Source organism: Carcharhinus amblyrhynchos, chromosome 27 (genome assembly GCF_965287045.1).
Source record: "Carcharhinus amblyrhynchos chromosome 27, sCarAmb.v2.hapA, whole genome shotgun sequence".
In the NCBI taxonomy this organism is placed as follows: domain Eukaryota; kingdom Metazoa; phylum Chordata; class Chondrichthyes; order Carcharhiniformes; family Carcharhinidae; genus Carcharhinus; species Carcharhinus amblyrhynchos.
Window position 1 is genome coordinate 35,488,981 of NC_137350.1, and position 19,665 is coordinate 35,508,645.

General features: G+C 45.6%; 1 protein-coding gene across 6 annotated transcripts in view; it reads right to left on the reverse strand.

Annotated features, from left to right (window-relative positions):
* LOC145359297 (protein AF-10-like) overlaps positions 1–19,665 on the reverse strand; it is a 199,708-nt gene that overhangs the window by 23,275 nt on the left and 156,768 nt on the right. For all 6 annotated transcript variants that reach the window (XM_080213858.1, XM_080213857.1, XM_080213856.1 and 3 more), the window contains 5 exons: positions 18,663–18,780; positions 9,447–9,519; positions 7,053–7,183; positions 4,487–4,669; positions 851–939 (listed from right to left, as the gene is read on the reverse strand). In XM_080213858.1, coding sequence (XP_080069984.1) covers positions 851–939; positions 4,487–4,669; positions 7,053–7,183; positions 9,447–9,519; positions 18,663–18,780 — 594 coding nt within the window. The remainder of the gene's footprint in view (positions 1–850; positions 940–4,486; positions 4,670–7,052; positions 7,184–9,446; positions 9,520–18,662; positions 18,781–19,665) is intronic.

Consider the following 19,665-nt stretch of genomic DNA (forward strand, 5'->3'; position numbering starts at 1 on the left):
GTTGTTGTTGTATCGAGACTGTTCATCAGCTTACAAATCCTTCCTCTACACAATTGTCCTCCCAGGGAAGAGGGAGATGATACAACATTTCCGAAAAATGAGAGATGGGAGCAGTTTATCATTTGATCTTTGGTTCATTGGGCAATGCTGCGCCCCCTCCAGTGTTACACCAAAGTTTTACCTAAAGGGAAACGGAGTGTCATTTGTAAACTTAACTCGGAAATTTCTCTGCAATCTCCTTGCACGTTAAACAGTGTAGGTTTTCTGACCGCTGTTTGTTTTACGAAGATTGAAATTGGAATGGGCCATTCAGTCCTTTGAGCCTGTTCCACCGTTCAATTCCATCATAGATGAATTGTGTCATTAACTCCTCCTCCCTGTCTTTTCCTTAACATGCTGCCCAACAAAAATCTATCAATCCCAGTTTTGATGTTTTTAATTAATTTCCCCAGTGCCCCTCCCCCATCAATCCCACAACTCCATCCCTTCAGTTGTTTGGTAGCAAGAGTTTGAGAATTCCATTCCCTTTTGTGTGAGGAAGTGCTTCCAGACAACACCACTAAACAGCCTGACTCTCACCTTAAGGTTTTGGCTGGTTGCTGTGGAATAGTTAGGTGTTGACTGGCACAGATGCAATGGGCTGAAGGGCCTTTGTGTACTGTTAAGCTCCATGACTGTCACTTACACACACATACACCCTACCCGATGACATTCATTGAGAAATTTGGTGATTTACAAATAAAACAGTCTGGTGCACCCTGAGCGCATCTATTTGAACAGAATATTGCAAAAAAATTAGACCTCCAAAGTGCAGAAAGCATCTGACATCCCCTGGCCATGTAGTAAGTACCTCTGATGATGCGGAGAGTGAATTCTCGGTGATGAAACTGCTCTTCGAAGGGGGACTCTTAGTGCTGTTCAGTAGTTCAGAACTACAAGCTACACCCAGGGGAAGAAACAAGACATTGATTAACAGTCGATCAGAAACACTTGACCAGAATGTCTCCGTGCCTGCCCGTCTTAGGGCAGAGCAATAGAACACATCGATCAAAGCAAAAACTCAATCCAATTGCAAAGAACCCAGCTGAGATCAAACTTCCACTGAGACAAAGTTCATGTCACATCTGCCAGGACGTCCTAACAGGTTTCACACTGAACGAACACATCTTTGAGAAGTAAATGTTACCATGTGAGGAAACTCAGCTCCTAATTTGTGCACAGCAAGATCTCACTCATGGCTCACTGTGATCAGAATATTTGCTTCTTTAGCTGAAGTGCTTGTGTGGATCAGGCATGGAATGAGAGATTAGGAAAAACCCTTCTATGAATGAAACCACAAGATCTCTAATGTTGGAACAAGTTGAGAGGCCCCAACCTTGGGTCACAGCAGAAAGTATTAATAGTGTGGCGAGGCTGAGTAGCCAGTTACTATGACGTGGGATTCCCACAGAAAAGATCCTCATTGGTTCTCTAGCCAATACTATTAAGTCTGGTCCATGGTCAGTGACCTGTCAGTTAACCCAAGGTATTGGGCATTACATTACACTCAGTTCAACCGTCTTTGAGAACAGAAAATTGGCAGCCTCACTTATAAGGTTGGAAGTGCCAATATGACCTTTGGTGAACTCTACATGTTTATAGTACTCAGCAAGGCCAATTCCAGTTCTATTGCATGGTGAAATTGTCAGTGTTTTATTGGGACCACAATCTGCTCGTCCATGCACTGGCAAGTGAAAGCAAATGGACCAACGCAGTCAATCTTAAAATTACTTCTCATCTTCATTCAGTTCTGTAACCTCTTCTAGATTTATAGAGTGGGACAGCACTGATAGAGGCTGTTCAGCCCCATCACACCTATGCTGCTACTTTTAAAGAGCTACCCAATTAGTCCCATTTCAAGCTCTTTCCCTATAGCCCTGCAATATCGAGTCACAGAGGTTTATACTGTGGAAATTGTCTCTTCGGTCCAACTTGTTCAGGACACCTATTTTTTTAACCACTAAGCTGGTCCCAATTGCCCGCATTTGTAACTATCTAAATTCTTTTTAAAAGACAAAATTGTACCCACCTCTACTACTATCTCTGGCAGCTCATTCCAGACACTCATCACCCTCAGTGTGAAAACATTGCGACTCTGGACTCTTTTGTATCTCGCCCCTTTCACCTTAAACCTATGCCCTCTAGTTTTAGACTCCCCTACCTTTGGGAAAAGATGTTGACTGTCTAGCTGATCTATGCTCCTCATTATTTTATAGACCTCTATAAAATCACCCCTAAGTCTCCTATGCTCCAGGGGAAAAAAATGTCTCAGTTTAGCCAGCTTCCCCCATAACTCCTTATATCTATCACCTTTTTGAACATTATTGCTTAATCTACTTTCACACCTGTTCAGGAAGTGCATTCCAAATCTAAACAACTGGCAGCATAAAGAAAAACCCTCCTCACCTTCCCCTTAGGTTCCTTCACTAATTTTCTTATAGGTTTGCCCTTTGGTTATTCACCCTTCTGCCAATGGAAACAGCTTAGGTGGGATTCTCCAGCCATGATCACCTGATAACCCACCTGACTTCAATGGATCTTTACATGGACCGCGCCCCCCTCCCCCTGCTAGAATTCCAGTTCGATGGATGGGATGGTAGAATTCTGGCCCTTGTCCTAATTGAACAAATGATACATCAAAGTCTTTATAATTTGGAACACCTCAGTTCAATCCCCTTTAAACCTTGCTGTATAATGGAGACCAACAGCATCTTCTCTTATCTCTCTGCACAACTGAAACACATTGCCCCAGATTAGACACAATACTTCAGCTAAGAGCAAACCAGTGATGTATGAATATCTGCTGCACAGTAACAGGTTAATGCCAATGTGTTTACGTTGCCAACAAACATTATCTCACTTTGCCCTGTCCACAGAATCATCTATTCCCTTCTCCCTCATTGTGTTTAACTAACTTCTCTTTAATGCATGTATATGAAATAACTCCTCAGAGGCCAGCGTCCCTACTCTGTAAGTTCATAGGCCACATGAGCAGAATTAGGCCATTCGGTCCATCAAGTCCGCTCCGCCATTCGATCCTGACTGATATGCTCCTCATCCCCATTTTCCTGCCTTCTCTCCATAACCCCTCAACCCATTACCAATTAAAAATCTGTCTAATTCCCCCTTAAATTTACTCATTGTGGCTGCATCCACTGCACTTTGGAGTAGTGAATTCCACAGATCCATAACTCTTTGGGAGAAGTGGTTTCTCCTCAACTGTTTTAAATTTGTTACTCCCTATCCTTAGACTATGATCTCTTGTCCTAGAATGCCCCACAAGAGGAAGCATCTGCTCCATGTCTACTTTAACCATACCTTTTACCATCTCGTATACCTGAATTTGATCTCCCGTCGTTCTTCTAAATTCCAGAAAGTGTAGGCCAACCAGATTCTCTTTATTTACAAACTTAATTCCATTCCTAGAGAGTGTTTCAGGTACAAAGCCAGAATTCAGAGTGTGAGTGGCCCTGACACTCCCATATTTATATACAGGCAAGGCAATTATGACCTCAATCTGGTAGCTCATTCTCCAAGCAGCCAACCTCATGCATCTTGTTGAAGTCATTACAATATACACTACTATATTCACCTCAACTACTCTACGTGGTAGCAAGTTTCATAGTCCCAACCACTCTTGAGGTAAGGGAGGCTTCACCTATACATGCATTATTGAATTTATTATTGACTATCATGTGGTTATACAATTCCATGATTTTCCTAGATTACTTCCTCCAGATGGAAGCTGGGTTTTTATCTGTCACAAGTTTACGAGGCTGGGCTTCTTTTCTTTAATTAGGATGTTAATGCCGTGAGAAAGGACAGCACGAATTGCCCTCCTGTAATCGCCCTTGAAAGCCTGCTAGTTAGCCACTGCCCTGAGTGGCCTGCTAGTACATTTCAGAGGGCAGGCAAGAGTTAACCACAAATGGATATGGATTCACATGCAGGAGGGAGCAGATTTCTTCCCTCAACTTTGGTGAGTGAGGTGGATTTTTGTGACAATCCGATAGTTTCACGGTCACCACTACAGTGACTAGGTTTTTTAAAAAAATTCAAATCTGTTTCATTAATTGAATTTAAATTCTGTAGTGGCCGTGGTGGGATTTGAACTCATGTCTCTGGATCATTAGAGGACAGACTTCTGGATTACACATCCTGCTCCTGTTTCTAAAATGTGGACATATGTGGTGGACATATGCACATATCCTGTGGGGCAGGCTGCGTGGAACAGTGGGTCTTCTCCTGCCCACCTGTTTCTAAAGTCTGGTCATTTCTCCTACCTGTAGCCAATACCCCCAGTGGGGTCCACTCCAGAATCTGCCCCCCCGCCAATCCCCTCCACCCCACCCAATGATATCTTGGTTGGCATCGAGAGTTCATAATGATGACCCAGATTGGATCCTTCACAGTGCGTGTTGCTCAGTCACAGGGAAGTGTTCCTTACCGTTCTGGGAGCTGATTAAATGGGAAGAGGGGCCATTGCTGGATGTCACACTGGCGAATGGGACGGAGAGCTGGACGTTGAGCAGCTGAAGACGCTCTTTCTTTGCAGAGAGATTCATGATCTGCTCCTGTAAACGCCGGTTATCTAACTGAAGCAGGTGCAGTGATTTTAACATGTCCACAACTGGGGGGCGAAAAGGAAATTAATTTTAGTGCATTACCTCTCAGCCCAGAAATCCACCAAATCCCAACACTGGCAACTCATTCCAGCTTCACAATAGCTTGCCCTTTCCTAAGGGGCAAACGCACGCCTGCTCGAGTGAGCATCGGCAGCACAAAGATTTAACATTTAGATGAAACTTTTGTCTCCCACAATACAAAATTGGGTGGGAACTTAAGCTGGGAGGGCACAGGGAGGCTGTAAAGAGATATAGATATGTTAAGTGACTGGACGGCAAGGTGGAGAATGGAGCATAATGTGAAGAAGTGAGAGATCATTCATTTTGGGGCGGAAGGGTAGCACAGTGGTTAGCACTGCTGCTTCACAGCGCCAGGGACCCGGGTTAGGCTTGGGTCACTGTCTGTGTGGAGTCTGCACATTCTCCCCGTGTCTGTGTGGGTTTCCTCCGAGTGCTCCAGTTTCCTCCCACATTCTGAAAGACGCGCTGGTTAGGTGCATTGACCCGAACAGGCGCTGGACTGTGGCAACTAGGGGATTTACACAGTAACTTCTTTGCAGTGTTAATGTAAGCCTTACTTGTGACTAATAAATAAACTTTACTTTAACAATAGAAAATCAGAATATTATCTGATAAAAATTATCTGATATAATAAAAGGAGTGCAACTTTTATATGTTGCTGTTTAAAGAACAGGGGCGACATGGTGGCAACAGTGGTTAGCACTACTGCCTCACAGCGCCTCAGGTTCACGACCCAGGCCTTAGGTATCTGTCTGAGTGGAGTTTGCACATTATTCTCATGTCTGCGTGGGTTTCCTCCAGGTGCTCCGGTTTCCTCCCACAGTCCAAAGATGTGCGGGTTAGGTTGATTGGCCATGCTAAATTGACTCTAGTGTCAGGGGGATTAGTAGGGTTAATATGCGTGGTTATGGGAATAGGGTCTCGGTGGGATTGTGGTTGGTGCAGGCTTGATAGGCCGAATGGCCGCCTTCTACACTGTAGGGATTCTATGATTCCATGAGACCTGTGTGTACTTGCACAAAGAACTATCCGATTAGTTCCTTTCCCATAGCCTCGTAAAGGTTTGTCCTGGAAGTATTTATCCAATTCCCCTTTAAAATCTACTATCAAGTCTGCAGCTACCAGCTTTTCGGAACATAGGAACAAGAGTAGGCCATTCGGCCCATCAATCCTTTTCCGTCATTCACTATGACCACGGTTGACCATTTTCGACACTATTCCCACGTCCCTTTAGGTCATTGCGATTTAAAAATCTCTCAGTCTCTGCTTCATACACACTCAGTGACTGAGCTTCCACAGTCCTCTGGGGTAGAGAATTCCAAAGATTCCCAACCCTCAGTGAAGAAAAAATCTCCTTTCCTCAGTCCTAAGTCACTTCCCTCTTATTTCAAAATTGCGTCCCTTGGTTCTAGACTCCTCAGCCTATGGGGAACATCTTACTTGCATCCACCCTGTCTATCTCATCAACTATTTTGAAGATTTCAGTGAGGAACTCTAGATTGTAAAGTCCCAGTTGCCCCAATCTCACCTCCTGTTCTGGTGAACCATGGTTGCATTCCTTGTCTGGCAATAACATCCTTCCTGAGATAAGGGGATCAAAACTGTACACAGTACTCTGGGTTTTATTCAGTTGAAGCAAGATTTTGCTGCTCCTGTAAACAAACTATCTTGTGATGAAGCCTAACGCACCATTCATCTTCCTAATCGCCTGCTGCTCTGCACGTTAGCCTTCAGTGACTTATTTTCAGATTTTCTTGTGCTTTCCAGAACATAACTCACAGCACAGAAAAATCTTTCCTCATCTCATCCTGGCTCTTTTGTCAATTACTTGTGTCTTCTGGTTGCTATACCTACAACCAATTGGAACAGCTTTTCTTTATCATAGAATCCCTGAAGTGTGGAAGGAGGCCATCTGGCCCATCGAGTTTGCACCGACCACTATCCCATGCAGGCCCTATCCCCACAACCCCACTTATTCACCCTGCTAACCCCCTGACACTAAGGGGCAAGTCAGCATGGCCAATCAACTTAACCCACACATCGTTGGAGTATGTGAGGAAACCCATGCAGGCACAAGGAGAATGTGACAGTCACCCGAGCCGGGAATCGAACCCAGGACCCTGGCATGTGAGGCAGCAGTGCTAATCACTGTGCTACCATGTCGCCCACATCTATCTGACAAAGATCCATCATGATTTTCAGTGTCTCTACTACATCCATCGTTAGTCTTATGAATGGTAAGGCTAAATAATCCCCATCAACACATACTTCACCTGACTTCACTACACACAGACGCACAGTTGAGAGCTGGGCTCACAGAACAATGGCCTGACCCTCCCATGTCTGTAACACTGAGTAAGTACTTACTATCAATGCCTCCTTCTCCACTCCAGTGCTTGTCCAGGAGTTCCTCAATGTTGGACGTTGTTTGTGGTACATTATCCAGCTGATTGGGTATGGTCTGATCGTAGAGCATGGACAAGCCACCAATGGGTGACCTGTAATGTTGAGGGAAGACAGAGATAAGAGTTAGAGCTGAAACTTGAAAGGAACAAGTTCCGCTATGGGCAGAAGAGCTTTGGATGCAATCAGCTGAATGCAGAATGGGAGGCTGGCCAGGATTGTGCTTTAATTGTTATGCTTTTCCCCTTTATTCATTCATGGGATGTGGGCATTGTTGACAAATTTGTTGTCCATTCCTAATTGTCCTTGAACTGAGTGGCTGGCTAAAAGTCAAGATCTGGAATCATATGTAAGCCAGACCAGGTAAGAATGACAGATTTCCTTCCCTAAATTACATTAGTAAATCAGATTGGGATTTTTTTTTCAGACAATTGACAGTGCTTCCGTGGTCATCATTAGACTCTTAATTCCAGGTTTCTTTAAACTGAATTTCACCATCTGCCGTGCTGGGATTCAAACCCAGGTCCCCAGGGCATTACCCTGGGCTCTGGATTACTAGTCCAGTGGCAATAACACCGGGTCACCAACTCCCCTAAAGTCTAGAGGTAACAAAAGCATTGATGTGAATTTCAGCAGATGAGATAGGGCAAAGTTTAGTCGTTGACATTCCAGAAATGAACATTAACCGTCCTGGTGATAGTGGGAATGTAATTCAGAAGCTCATCCTCACCCCTCCAACCCTTCCCCTGTCAAACTTGGCACCAAGGTTGTAAATGGTCAAGTCCAGCCTCAGGCATATGCCGGAGAGGAGGAAGAGTCAGCAGCTAGGGAATGAAGCTTGTGCTTGGGACTGAAATAAAAGGCTATGGTCTTCCCAATATTTAGCAGGAGTAAATATTTGCTTGTCCAGTACCAAATGTCACTGAAGCAATGTGACAAATCGGGGATGATGGTAGGGTGGGGTCGAGACAGATGGTGAGGTAGAACTGGTGGATGTCAGTGCACACACTGGATGCAACATTATGTTTCTGGATAATGTCAGTGGAGGACAACACCAATAAGAAATTGGAAGAGTCAATGATCCTTTTTTAATTCATTCATGGACATAGGTGTCGCTGGCTGGCTGGCTAGCATTTATTGCCCATCCCTAGTTGCCCTTGAGAAGGTGCTGGTGAGCTGCCTTCTTGAACTGCTGCAGTCCATGATCTATGGGTTGACTCTCAATGCCGTTAGGGAGTGAATTCCAGGATTTTGATCCAGCAACTGCAAAGGAACGGTGATATATTTCTAAGTCAAGATGGTGAGCGGCTTGCAGGGGAACTTGGAGGTGGTGGTGTTCCCATGTATCTGTTGTCTTTGTCCTTCGAGATGGAAGTGGTCATGGGTTGGGAAGGTGCTGTCTAAGGATCTTTGGTGAATTGCTGCAGTGCATCTTGTAGCTAGTACACACTGCTGCTACTGAGTGTCAGTGGTGGAGGCAGTGGATGTTTGTGGATGTGGTGCCAATCAAGTGGGCTGCTTTGTCCTGGGTGATGTCGAGCTACTTGAGTGTTGTTGGGACTGCACCCATCCAGGCAAGTGGGGCGTATTCCATCAAACTCCTGACTTACTCCTTGTAGATGGTGGATAGGCTTTGGGGAGCCAGGAGTTGAGTTACTCGCTGCAGCATTCCTAGCCTCTGACCTGCTCTTGCATTTATGTGGTGAGTCCAGTTGAGTTTCTGGTCAATGATAACACCAAGGATGTTGACAGCGAAGGATTTAGTGATGGTAACACCATTAAATGTCAAGGGGCAGAAGTTCGGGTGTCTCTTATTGGCAATGGTCATTGCCTGGCATTTGTGTGGCACAAATATTATTTAGGATCCTTAGGGAGCTTCAGAGTGCAGGAGTGGCAGGAGAAGCCATTGCAAGATTTGCTAAGCAACAATAGAACCCCAGAAGCAATAATGAGTGAATAACCAGTTGGTTTATACCCTTACTCAAATGGTGCATGGTTAAGGGAAGAGTTGTTGGCAGAACACCAGGGGAGATCTGTGTTCTACCTATTGTGACACATGTCCTTAAACTGGAAAGATGTACTGGACCTTGACATGCTGACAGTCAGCCAGGCTATACAATCTAGTTTCAAAGAATGTGAGGTGACCTCATTAAAACTGAAGTATTAGGTAATCTATCAAGGGATTATGGAGTAAAAGCAGATCAATAGACCTGGGATATAGATCAGTCAAGGTCTATCTGGATGGTGAGGCAGGTTCAAGAGTCGAATGGCTTTGCCCTGCCTAGTTTTTGTGTGATTATGCTTGACATGCATTCTTACATATTAAAACACAGGGATACGAAGTAAAGAAAGATTTACGTTGGAGATAGACTTCCCCTGGAAGAACTTCCTCTGCAGACAAAACTGCAATCATTGTCATCCAGATCTGGTTCTGAAAAACAGACAAAACAACAGCAGGTTGTCAACTCTGGTCCTTATAGCAGAAGTCTGTACATCCTCCCAGCCTCAGAGTTTACATTGGGATCTATCCCTGCTCCCCCAACCCAACAAGCCTCTGAGAACTCTTGTTCACCTCTGTATACCCCACTTTGCAAACCACCTTCCCCCCCGCCCTCCCTCCCTACCTTCCATCGCCCCTTCATTGGTTCCAATGCCTTTAACTATCTCAGACCAAGCTCTGGAAGTCCTGACCCTCTCTGCCTCTTCACCTCTCCCTTCTCCTTAAAACCAACATCTTTAACCATCGTCTGGTCTTAATATTCTTTTGGCTGGGAATCAATTTTAGTTTCGGATCATTCCTGAGATGCACCTTGAAGCACTCAGTTAAGTCAAAGTTGTTATATGAAGGTTATATAAAGGCTTAAAGGCAAATTGAATCCTTCCTTTCTTGTTTATCAACTCAATAACAATTATTATTAGGAGTTCCTGAGGATGCAGTACAAAGATGAGGCCTGGCATGAGTTCAAAACAGAACCAGTGGTGTTCCCAGAGTTGCTCACAAATTTATGTTGAGTCCAATTGAAGGATTATCATGCCCCCTTATGGTTAATTCCAATTCATTTCAATTTCCCGGGCTCATGTAGGGAAAATGCCAGGGATTAATTCCCTAATTGTCCCTTAAATGTCACGATGGTGCTGAATAATGCTCAAAGGGAAAAATGTGGTCTGTTTTCTCCCCTCCCTTGACCCTAATTGTGCAAAGGCTGATTAAAAAAGCAACTTCCATTTCTACAGCACCTTCAGGATGTCCCAAGGTACTTTACACTCAGTTAAAGACTGGTACAATCACTGTTATAAAGTAGGAAATGCAGCAGCCAAAATATGCACAGCAAGCACCCACAAACGGTAATAACATAACAGCCAGATAATGTGTTTCAGTGATGTTGATCGAGGGACCAATGTTACCCAGCACACTGAACTGCCCCATTCTCCTTCAACATCTGCCATGGAATCTCTTATATTCACACGAGGGGGCAAACTGGACCTGGGTTACCAGGTCAGGTGAAAGATAGCCTTTCACACAGCTCTCTCTCAGTCAGTGTCAGCTAGGATTATTTGCTAAGGTGGAGAAAAGCAAACTCATCATCAACTTCTAGGATTTCCTGGTTTGTCCATTTTAACTCAACAGTGCAAACCACAGGCAGAATCACCATAACATGGTGAGAGACAGAAAGGACAGAAACAGAGAACAGAACACAAGGCCAAGAAATTAGAATCATAGAATCCCTACAATGCAGGAGGCCATTCAGCCCATCGAGCCTGCACTGACCACAATCCCACCCAGACCTTATTCCCATAACCCCATGCATTTACCCAGCTAATCCCCTGACACTAAGGGGCAATTTAGCATGGCCAATGCACCTAACCAGCTCATCTTTGGACTATGGGAGGAAACCCACATAGACACGGGGAAGATGTGCACAGACAGTGACCTAAGCCGAGAATAAAACCCTGTAGAATATAAAAGTAGGGAGGTCTTGCTGCAACTGTACAGGGTACTGCTGAGGCCGCAGCTAGTGTACTGTGTGCCTTTTTGGTCACCGCACTTGCGGAAGGATATATTGGCCTTGGAGGGAGTGCAGAGGAGATTCACTAGGCTGATACTGGAGATGAGGGGGTTAGACTATGAAGAGAGACTAAATAGACTAGGTCTGTACTCGTTGGCGTTTAGAAGGATGAGGTGGGATCTTATAGAGATGTATAAGATAATGAAGGGGATGGATAGGGTAGAGGTAGAGAGATTCTTCCCGCGTAGAAAGGATAGCAGGACTAGAGGACACAGCCTCAAGATAACGGTTGGGGGGGGGGGGGGGGGGTGCAGTTTAGATCAGAGTTGGGGAGGAACTTCTTCACTCAAAGGGTGATGAATCTCTGGAATTCTCTGCCCGTTGAAGTGGCTACCTCGCTAAATATACTTAAGTCACGGGTAGATAGGATTTTGATAGACAGGGGAATTAAGGGTTATGGGGAGAAAGCAGGAAAGTGGAACTGATCCACTTCAGATCAGCCAAGATCTTATTGAATGGTGGGGCAGGCTCGAAGGGCTAGATGGCCTACTCCTGCTCCTATTTCTTATGTTCTTATGCTCCCTGGAGCTGTGAAGCAGCAGTGCTGACCACGGTGCCACCGTCTCTCAGACAACAAAAACTCGCAATTATATAGCACCTTTAATGTGGTATAAACATCCCAAGATGTTTCAGGGAGGTATTGTCAATGACAATTTGACATCAAGCCACATTAGGACAGGTGACCAAAAGCTGGGTCAAGCTGGTAGGTTTATTAAGGGAAAGGTATGATTTTAACAGTATTTAGGGAAAGGATCTCAGGCAGCTAAACGCCTGGTCACCAGAAGAGGTGCGATGAAAATCCAGGATACGCAAGATGACAGGATTGTATTAGTGTAGATACCTCAAAGGACTGGAGAAAATTACAGAGCTGCTTACAGCAAGTGCATTTTATCCTTGTGGCCGATGCCATTATTTTAGTTCTTGGAATAAATTATAGTCTTATTGCTCAGTCTCAAGTATTCTCAATGGGGCGGCATGGTGGTACAGTGGTTAGTGCCAGGGACCTGCAATCAATTCCCGGCTTGGGTCACTGTCTGTGTGGAGTTTGCACATTCTCCCTGTGTCTGCATGGGTTTCCTATAGGTGCTCTGGTTTCTGCCCACAGTCCAAAGATGTGAGGCTTAGGTCGATTGGCCATGCTAAATTGCCCCTTAGTGTCAGGGGATTAGCAGGGTAAATATGTGGGGTTACAGGAATGGGGCCTGGGTGGGATTGTGGTTGGTACAGACTTGATGGGCTGAATGGCCGCCTCCTGCACTGTAGGGATTCTATGATTCCCCGGTTCGTTGTAGCAATACTCAAGTATGAGCTGCCAAATTCCAAAATAAAATTCTGTTTGAAGAGGCGCTCGTGTGAGGTGAATGAAAGGGAAATTTGGTAATTGGAAGTGAGGCAAAAGCTGAGTGACTGCCCTGTGCACACAAGGGTGACGGTTCTCCCATCGCGACCCACACATTTTCTGGCGGGTCGGGTTGGGAGATGCGCATCTTGGACATTTCGCGGGATCCGCACACGCGTTCTGTGCTGGAAACTGGCAGGAAGAGGGGGAAGTGACTTGAACCTGTTTTAAATTGATTTTTAATCTATTTTAATGTCATTGTTGGTTCCAGCAGGGAACTTGCCAGGCCCAACAGCATCTTCCACCCGGCCAGGAGTTCTTCAATCCTGCGGGGTTCAGACTAGCTCCCCACGTTCGTGGAATCAGAGGGAGACCACACCGGAACGAAGGGGGTTGGGCGACGGAGAGGGATGGTGCCACCTGGGCATGCGCAGCCGAGTGGTGCCAGCCTGTGCCTCCTGGCACTGCCCAAGGGGCAAAATACCCATGCTCGGGGGCACCTTGGCAATGCTCACTGGACAATATCAAAGGGGTGGGGTGGGGTGGGGAGTCCTGCTGCATAGGGATTCATGATGTGGATGTGCCGGCGTTGGGCTGGGGTAAACACAGTAAAAAGTCTGACAACACCAGGTTTAAGTCCAACCGATTTATTTGATAGTAAACTCACTCGCTTTCGGGTTAGTCCCACTATCTGTAATCCCGTGACTTGCCTGGGTTTGCAAAACCTCACTTACTGTGCTGTCTGGAGACAATACACATCTCTTTAACCTGGGATCAGTGCTCCTTCCACTCACACTGTCGATCACTTTAAGACTTGAACAGCAGGTTAGGTGTAAAGATCTGTAAACTGTCTGTGCTTTATGTGCTCTGTCTGAGGCCAGAACTCTCCATTCACCTGACGAAGGGGCTAACCCGAAAGCTAGTGAGTGTACTATCAAATAAATCGGTTGGACTAAAACCTGGTGTTGTCAGACTTTTTACTGTGCATAGGGATTGGTCAGGGCTGGAGGGAGGCAAGCGATCGGGGTGTACTAGGGCAGGGGGATGCTTTGCCTGGGGACCGGGGAGGGGGAACTGGGGAATGGCAGTTCAGACTGATTAAGGATGTATCTCAGTGGCCAGAGAAAGTACACAGCCGCTTGGGGGTGGGAAACTGATTGGAGAGAAAGGTAAATAATAAATGGGAATGGAGCAGTGATCAGGACCTGGGGGGTGTGGAAGGGGGGCAACAAACAGGAAGACTGACAGATCAGGGCCACTGCGCATGCGCAGATTTGCTGAACTGTCAGACTGGTGCAAATAGGCTCCCCCCACCCCCAAATTTTTAATGAGGTTCACGACTGTGACCTCTGCATTGCACAGAGTGTGGAGATTTGGGTCTGAAGTTGCACTGAAGAAACGGTCATGATCTAGACCGGTTTTCTTGCCAATTTAGCACTTTAGAGAGAATCACGCCTGAGGTTTCTGGTCCCTGATCTGTGGGAGATTGCTCAGACTGGGTGCTAATGGAGTGCCTTTGATCACTGCTCCATTCCCATTTATTATTTACCTTTCTCTCCAATCAGTTTCCCACCCCGAGCGGCTGTGTACTTTCTCTGGCCATTGCGGTACATCCTTAATCAGTCTGAACTGCCAATCCCCAATCCCCCATTCCAAAGCTCTCCTTACAGCTTGTTGGCTTTATGCAGCTTTACTCTGCAGCCAGAATAGCTCCACTTCCTGACCTTTCACCTCCACCTTCCTAGTTAAGCATCGAGGTCGCTCCTTTGGAGGCCCTTCAGAAATTCTTTCATTTTGTCAAAAAAGAAACAGATCTTCAATTCGTATGAAACACCAAATGCTTCACTCCCCAAAGTTTGAGCCACATTACCTGAAGCTTTACCAGGCCAACTTTCTCACTTATTCCTCCCTACAACTGATACGATTATAAATCTCAAAGTTTGAAATCCTCCAAACACTACGTTCTAATTTCCAAATCGCAACGTAGCAAAACACACAGGCCATTTGGCCCTTCCAGTCCATTCTGCCCCTTACAACGAATGCTGATTTTGACCTAAATCTACATAACCATATTTACCCCATAATCCTTCATTTAACCCCTAATATAATCAGCTCATCCAATCTCTTCAAATTTGAATAGTAGTGCTTTGCAGTAATACTTTAATCTTAATTCCAAAAAGTCATTGTACACAGGCTCTTTGGTGAAGCACAGAGTGACACGGGGGAAGCATGGTTTGCACAATGGTTAGCACTGCTACCTCTCAGCGCCAGGGACCCAGATTCAATTCTGGCCTCGGGTCACCGTCTGTATAGAGTTTGCACATTCTCCCCTTGTTTGTGTGGGCGTCCTCCGGGTGCTCCAGTTTCCTCCCACAATCCAAAGATGTGCAGGTTAGGTAGATTGGCCACGCTAAATTGTCCCTTGATGTCAGGGAGCTTTCTAGGGTAAATGCATGGGTTTATGGGGGATTGGGGCTGGATAGGATTGTGGTTGGTGTAGACTTGGTGGGCCGAATGGCCTCCTTCTGCAATAGCAAGGATTTTATGATTCTAAGCAAGAATGATGAGGCATGGGGTGGGGACGGTCGAGCACAGAGACTTTCTCAAAATATTCCTACACAATGGCTTAATGTTTAAATATAAATGTCTGACAATGGGGAAGCAGAGATAATCGGAGCAAAGCGGCACAGGCTGAGGATGGAGGACTGAGGTGCTAAAGTGAAGGAAGAACGTAACTGCAGCACAACAAGTTTACACGGACATTTCACATTGTAAACTCTATAATGTTTAAATGCGAAAGCTGAAAGGAAACATGTGCTGATGCCATTTTAAAGTTTATTTATTAGTGTCACAAGTAAGGCTTACATTAACACTGCAATGAACTTATTGTGTAAATACCCCAGTCGCCACACTCTGGCACCTGTTTGGGTACACTGAGGGAGAATTTAGCACGCCCAATGCCCCTAACCAGCACGTCTTTCATATTGCGGGAGTAAATCGGAGCACCCGGAGGAAATCCATGCAGACACGGGGAGAATGTGCAGAGATGGGACACGCTCGAAGGGCCGAATGGCCGACTCCTGCTTCTAGTTTCCACCAAGGAATTTGTTGGCGGAGGAGAATTAGGATATTGAATTCGATGATCAGCCATGATCAAAATGAATGGCGGAGCAGGCTTACTGGGCCAAACTCCTGCTTCTACTTTCTATATTTGTATTGTTTGACCATGACCCAAGCCAGGAATCGAACCTGGCTTCCTGACGTTGACAGGCAGCAGTGCTAACCACTGTGCCACCGTGATGCCCACGTGGCAAACTGCTACTCGATCTCTGTGATACCAGCCACATAGAACAAAATATTGTCTCTCTGCTGCAGCAGGGTTAGACAGTGCGTGAAAGGGAAAATATAAATCAATCCCCATTTTACTGTCACACACAGTTTTTTTTTTAAATATTTTCAAGAATGTACTTGTAATGGAAACTGCCTATGTAATCTGGTCATGCTGTAATCACACTTCTCCAGAACATCTACTGATGGAAAGTTGTATACAGACTGATACGTTTACACAGCAGAATTCATTATAAATATGGGCAGTAAGCTTTTGGTAGGTAGATAACCAAATCTTAACAAGCAATGATACCTTCAGGAGAGGAGAGGGAAAAGAGGAAGCAATGGGAACGGGAGCAGCAGTAGGAGTAGGGAGAGCGGCGGGGGCCGCAGAAGGTGCAGAAGGGAACAGGGAGGATAACTAGGAGAGGAGGAAGCAAAGAAGAAATGCAGGAGGGTGAGACCAATTAGCTGCATCTAAGATTAAATTAATTTAATCTGCTGCCTGACTGCTCCAGTGATCCTGGTTCAATTCCAGCCTCGGGTCACTGTCTGTGTGAAGTTTGCACATTCTCCCCGTATCTGCGTGGGTTTCCTCTGGGTGCTCCGGTTTCCCTCCACAGTCCAAAGATGTGCTGGTAAGGTGGATTGGCCATGCTAAACTGTCCCTTAGTGTCAGGGTAAATGTGTGTGTTATGGGAATAGGGCCTGGGTGGGATTTTTGTCGGTGCAGTCTTGATGAGCCAAATAGCCTCCTTTTGCACTGTCAGGTCCTATGATTCTAATTTTATTGACTGCATATTTTGATTATTTAATGGAATTTGGGCATTGCTGGCAAGACCAGCATTTTTTGCCCATCCCATTTGCCCCTTGCTTTCAGTGGCTTCTAAGGTCATTTCAAGGGGGCAGTTAAGAGTCAACCACATTTGTGTGGCTCTGGAGTCACACGTAGGCCGAGCCGGGCAAGAACGGCAGATTTCCTTCCCTAAAGGATTAGTGAACCAGGTGGCGTTTTACAACGATCGTTGACAGTTGTTCATGGTCATTATTTCTGAGACTAGCTTTGTAATTCCAAATTTATTAACTAAATTTAAATTGTTGCCATGATGGAATTTAAACCCATACTCCAGTGGCGTTACCAACACGCCACCATCTCTCAATACGATGAGATTGAGATTCACCTTTCCCACTCCCCAGGTAGGGATTTGAACTGTTGGCTGGAATTCTCCAATGTCATACACACCACCACTGCTGCCAGCAAGAATGGAGAATTCAGCTCAGCCAATACTCTGTTCACTGCAGCGGGACTGGAGAATCTGAGCTGTCGGTGAGATTGGAGAATTCCAGCCTCTATCTCCAGATCATTAGGCTGCCATTCTCTGGGAGCAAAGAAGAGGTAGGAGGAGGGCAGAGAGAGCAAGGTAGAGGGAGAGATCAGACCACTTAACTGCATATAAAAATTAAATTTATGTTACTATGAGCGCTCTTAAAAATGATCTCGTGGGATGTTAATGTCACTGGCAAGGCCCATTTGTTGCCCATCCCTAATTGCCCTCAACTTGGCTGTATTGGAGAGCAGCTTGCACACTGCTGCTGATCTGACCAGTTAAGGATAGCAAACTCCCTTCCCTAGAGGGCGTTTAGCAATAATTCCATAGCTACTGAGACTAGTTTTTAATTACAAATTTTATAAATTAATTGAATTCAAATTCTACCAGTTGCCATGGTGAGCTTTGAGCCCACCTCCCCAGAGCATTAGCCAGGGATTACTAACCCTGTGACCTCACCACTAAACCACCAACCATGTGTGTAGACATCTCTAGCCCCTGAGACCAACAGCTGTTCTGATTTAGGATTTTTCACAAATGAATCTTTTCCAAACCTCTAGGCCTATAAAAATCAAAGAGACAAACCACAAAATAGAAACTCTAACTATAAACAGAAGGGATTTGCCTCAACGTTTTGAACTTGTTGCAATTGGGACATTTCTGCTCCAAAGGCCTGGATTTAATGAGATTTCGCAGTATCCACGATCAGTGGGGAACCTACCCACAGTCCCAGTGGACTGGGCCCCACAGCATGAAGTGGTTGAAGGTGGGATTTCCCCTCCACTCTCTTGTAAGGACATCCCACCTGAGAGGGCTGCCAGGACATTGGATGGTCAACAGTTCCGTAGTCGCTGCAGCTCCGCTGGTAGCGGTGGCCACTGATAGAACTACAGGCAGTCCAACATAGCACGAGGCAGGTCCAAGGCAGGCCTTGGCGAATGGGTGGGGGAGGAAGGGGCAGCAAGTTCAGGCTCTTCAGTGTTCTTTAACTGAGCTGCCCAACTGTTCCCCTGTCCCTCATTTAATTGGGCTGGAGGCAGGGGCAGGCAGTGGGCATGATGCCCTGACAAGCTGCCCGACCTTCAAACATGCCAAGACAGGAGCACATCCAGCCCGAAACGTCTCTCTTGGAGCAGCACAGCGTTCAGGAGGAATGTGGAACATGGCGGCAAGGTGGCCCGGTGGTTAACACTGCTGCCTCACAGTGCCAGGAATCTGGGTTCAATTTGAGTGATTGTCTGTACGGCATTCACACGTTCTCCCCGTGCCTGTATGGACTTCCTCTGGGCGCTCAGGATTCCTCCCCCAGTTCAAACATGTGCAGGATAGATAAATTGTTAAAATTACCCCCTTTGTGTAGGTTAGATGGAGTAGCCATGGAAAAATGCATAGGGTTACAGGTATAGGGCAGGGTTGTGGGCCCGGGTAGGCTGCTCATTTGGAGAGTTGGGGCAGACGTGATGGACTGAATGGCCTCCTTCGTCACTCCGGCGATTCTACAATTGCCACCTACCTGTTTGACTGCTTTCCACTGGGTTTAGCAGCGACGTAATGGAAGAGCCAGGGGTTATCGGTCCTCCAAAAACATTGGAAGGGGTGAGATTATACGATGAACCAGGTAAGGAAAATACCTGTATAAAGAAAGCATTCCAGTGTTAGGGTGTTTCAATGCCAAGGTAAAGGTGTTGATGGAACATCACATTTTATTTTTTCTACAGCGAGGAACTCTGACAGCTCTCTGTGTCTCTCACTATGCAATTTTTTTACACTCCTCTAAAGGAGACCCAAGAACACACGGAAAATAATGTTTTCATTGAGTACAGTTCCCTTGTATCTGCTGAAAAACCTCAACATTTAAAATCTTTCACAGGCAGTACATTTCCTGTTTACAGAAATTGTTGCCCGTTCACAGTTTGTCACTATTTCCCTGTCAACATTTCCGATTGTGAAATCACCACATCAAAACGTTCCCATTTAAATTTTCAACCATCACCGTGTAGCTGCAATCTTTGGCCACTAAACGTCTCTGTGGAGCAACTTTCCGAGGTCTCTCCAAGTGCTTCCACCATTTTATACATTTGAAAAAAAGAATCACAGAATTGTGACACAACATTTGGCACATTGTCCCCGCACCAGGTCTCCAACTGCGCTGTCCACCCAGTGTCATTCCCCCACCATCGCCCCACAACCCTGCACATTCTTCCTTTTTGGACAACAGAATGTAGGCATGAACTGAGCAGACAATAAAACCAACAATATACTCGCAACAAAAAGAATCTCCCAAATTGTTTGGAGATGTCTTTCACTTCATTACTGACACTCATAACACCCTTATCGCTCTGACTGATCGAAAACATCTCGTGACGACCCAAACAAAAAAGTAACTGAAGTTGAGAAAACAAATCTTGACGTTAATTATTCCTCTCTTCACTAAGGGAAGGGATTTTAAAAATTTGTTTTTAGATATGCAGGTTAAGACAGTATCAGTTTGCAAGACTAAGGATGGAATAATCTCC